This window comes from Pteropus alecto, unplaced genomic scaffold (assembly GCF_000325575.1).
Source record: "Pteropus alecto unplaced genomic scaffold, ASM32557v1 scaffold105, whole genome shotgun sequence".
NCBI classification, from domain to species: domain Eukaryota; kingdom Metazoa; phylum Chordata; class Mammalia; order Chiroptera; family Pteropodidae; genus Pteropus; species Pteropus alecto.
This window is the reverse complement of record NW_006436294.1, coordinates 7,506,558-7,509,458: the sequence shown is the minus strand read 5'-3', so window position 1 is coordinate 7,509,458 and position 2,901 is coordinate 7,506,558. Positions and strand designations below refer to the sequence as shown.

Genomic DNA, 2,901 nt, shown 5'->3' with positions numbered 1-2,901 from the left:
AACTGAGCGCGGATCCGGAGCGTCCCGGGCGCTTCCGGCTGGAGCTGCTAGGCACGGGGCCCGGAGCGGTGAGTGGGGACGGCAGGGGCGCGCTGCCAGGCGGCCTGGTCGAACCGCGGAGGCCGAGGCCAGGCCCCTCCGCTTGCCCGCTGAGTGCCCTATAGCGGTTAACTTTCCTCTCTTCCGTTTCCTTGTCTGTCGAACGGGGATAATATTGGTATATACCTTTATAGGATTACTCACGGTTTCATAAGATGATGAGTCAAGAGCTTAGATCAACGCGAGTGGCCTGTGAACGTTGCTTCATATGCCTTTGACCATGCAGTACGTGTTGGCGGGAGGCACTGAGCCTTGACTCTTCCCCTCCTCAGGTCAGTTTGGAGTGGCCCTTGGAGTCGGTCTCTTACACCGTTCGAGGTCCCAGCCAGCATGAGCTGCAGCCTCCTCCAGGAGGGCCCGGAACCCTCAGCCTGCACTTCCCCAACCCTCAGGAAGCTCAGCGGTGGGCAGCTCTGGTCCAAGGTGCCACCGTGGAGGGACAAAATGGTCAGTGCCCTGGAACAAATTTGGTTGGTCAGAGACTGTACGGGAGGGAGTAGGAGTAGCCCCGCCCCGACAGGCCCTGGTGGAGGAAGTAGTGGGGAAATCTGGGCTCACCATACCCACTGCTGGGGTTCTGGGAAGACTCCTAGGAGAGAGAATGGAGAAAAGGAACAGAGACCAAGAGCTAGAGCCTGGAGCAGGCAAGTGTGCAGGGGCAGAGCAAGCAGGTGGGGCCTCAGGACCTGGTGGGAAGACAGACTATATCAAGAGCAACCGGAGGGTACTCAGTGTGAAAGTGACAGGCTCAGATTTGAGCTACTTAAGATTGGTTGAGACCTATATTCATATGGGGAGGACTGAAGAGAAGAAGGACGTTTGCAGAGTTGCTTAGGAGATGGAATTGCTGAATTTGGTGGCCGTTTAAATGTAAGTGTTAGTGGCTGAGACAAGGATGGGAGACCAAATACCATTGGCATCTCAGATTAAATGCCAGTTTGGGAGGGCATGGAGGTGGCCCAGTACTTACATATCTGAGGGAGCGGGAGTAGATGGGTCTAAGCCGAAGCTGGCGCTCTGGCAAGGTAAAGACTGTGGGTAGGAAAGGTCAACCCAGGTCATTCAGAGAAAAGCAAGAAAAGGGTCTGGCAGGCAGACAGTGCACCAGGGATTTTTTTGTGCCAGAGGAGGTGCCAGAGGGAGAGGAAGAAACCCCAGACAACACAGCATGTGCAGGAGAAAGGCTTTTTCCATTCATTTGTTTACTCACTCACCAAGTGCAAACTCGGTACTGCTCTGGACTTAGCACTGCTTTAGGCCTTGAAGAGTTCACACGAGTGAAATTTCACATCTCTGCCCTTGTGGAGTTTGCATTTCTAGAGGCAAGGGAGACATATAAAATAAATAAATAAAATTCTCAGATGCTGGAAGGGAGGAGTTTGCAATCAAAAATGGGTGGCCGCGAAGGCCTTCTTAACATGACACTTGAGATTCGAAGGTCGACATGTGAGCCATGAGGCCAGAGAGCAGTGGGTACAGCAGGCCTGAGGCAAGGGTGTGCAGTGGCCCTGTGCTGGGTGCAGGGAGCCCTGCCCATCTCAGCGGGTAGCTCAGATTACTGAGGGCCTGAGGTGCATCGGCTCCAGGGGGGCTGGGCCACAAGTGGGAGGGAAGAGGAGGAGACAAGTGCGCCCAGCCCAGGGCCTGAGAGGCTGTTAGGAATGGGAGCAGTCTGAGGGCTTCTGGGCTGAGGGTAGAGCTGGGAAAGGGATGGAGGTCCGTGAGGGCACCAAGGAGAAGCCATACTGAATGCAGGGCTACTGGTGAGCAGGAAGAGGCAGGCTGCTTTGGTTCTGTTGTGAGGCCAAGGGAGCCCAAGAGATGTGGCCTTGCCTCTGTGGAGGAGGGGCTCAGGTGGGTCCAGGACTGCAGAGCCCGGGTGCAGCTGCAGCTCTGAGAGGAGTCGGTAGGGACCTGAGGGGCTTGCAAGGGCCAAAGCTCAGGGGAAGGCCTGGCTTGAAGTGTGTCCAAGGCAGGGCCCCAGCATGGGCTGTGAAGATGGAGGAGACAAAGACCCTGGAAGCTGAGGTGTGAGGGCAGAGGCCTGAGTGCTCGGCTGGGGGACTGGGTCTTGGGAGACCACCGGCCCACCCCACATCTTTCCTCCTAGGCAGTGATAGCCTGCCTCCAGCCCTGGGCCCCGAAATGTGCCCTGCTTCCCCACCCAGCCTTCCTGAAGCCCCTGCAACCAAGGTCCCCCAGCCCAAGGTGGATGTTCCCTGGAGCCCGGGAGACTTGATGGAGAAAGGTAAAGGCAGATGGCCGGAGGAGTTTGGGGGTAGCAGCTGTGCTCGGTTGTGATGGTTCTCTCCCTGCAGAAGAGCTGGCAGGGCGCCTGGCCCGGGCCATCGGGAGTGGGGATGAGAAGCAGGCAGCCCAAGCAGCAGCCACCCTGGCTCGGCATCATGTGTCCCTCAGTATCAAGCTCCAGGAGGCCTGCTTCCCTCCTGGCCCCATCAGGTGAGACCTGGGACTTCTTCCTCACCCCGCCCTCCCAACCCTCCCAGGTCCCCCACCATTCCCCGACCTACATTCTGGCCCAGGCTACAGGTCACAGTTGAAGACGCTGCATCCTCTGCCCACATGTCGCTGCAGGTCCACCCCCACTGCACCATCGCGGCCCTCCAGGAGCAGGTGAGCCCCAGGTCTGGGGAGCCCTGCTGCGGGTGGGAACCCTGGCTGATACTGCCTAGTACTGACGTTCTGGCCCTAGGTGTTCTCAGAGTTCGGCTTCCCACCAGCGGTGCAGCGCTGGATCATTGGGCGGTGCCTGTGTGTGCCCGAGTGCAGCCTTGCTTCTTA

The 2,901-nt window shown here is 58.1% G+C and overlaps 2 protein-coding genes across 2 annotated transcripts in view; one reads left to right on the top strand and one right to left on the bottom strand.

Moving 5' to 3' along the window:
• MAF1 (MAF1 homolog, negative regulator of RNA polymerase III) overlaps window positions 1–385 on the bottom strand; it is a 4,164-nt gene extending 3,779 nt beyond the window's left edge. The window contains exon 1 of the mRNA XM_015590291.2: window positions 244–385. The gene's annotated coding sequence lies outside the window, so the exon portion shown is untranslated. The remainder of the gene's footprint in view (window positions 1–243) is intronic.
• The window catches only part of SHARPIN (SHANK associated RH domain interactor), a gene marked incomplete at its 5' end in the record, with an annotated part of 3,608 nt that continues 712 nt past the window's right edge, over window positions 6–2,901 (top strand). The window contains 7 exon segments of the mRNA XM_015590217.1: window positions 6–68; window positions 372–546; window positions 2,210–2,347; window positions 2,418–2,559; window positions 2,643–2,733; window positions 2,813–2,897; window positions 2,900–2,901. The exon segment at window positions 2,900–2,901 is cut by the window's right edge and continues 58 nt beyond it. Coding sequence (XP_015445703.1) covers window positions 6–68; window positions 372–546; window positions 2,210–2,347; window positions 2,418–2,559; window positions 2,643–2,733; window positions 2,813–2,897; window positions 2,900–2,901 — 696 coding nt within the window.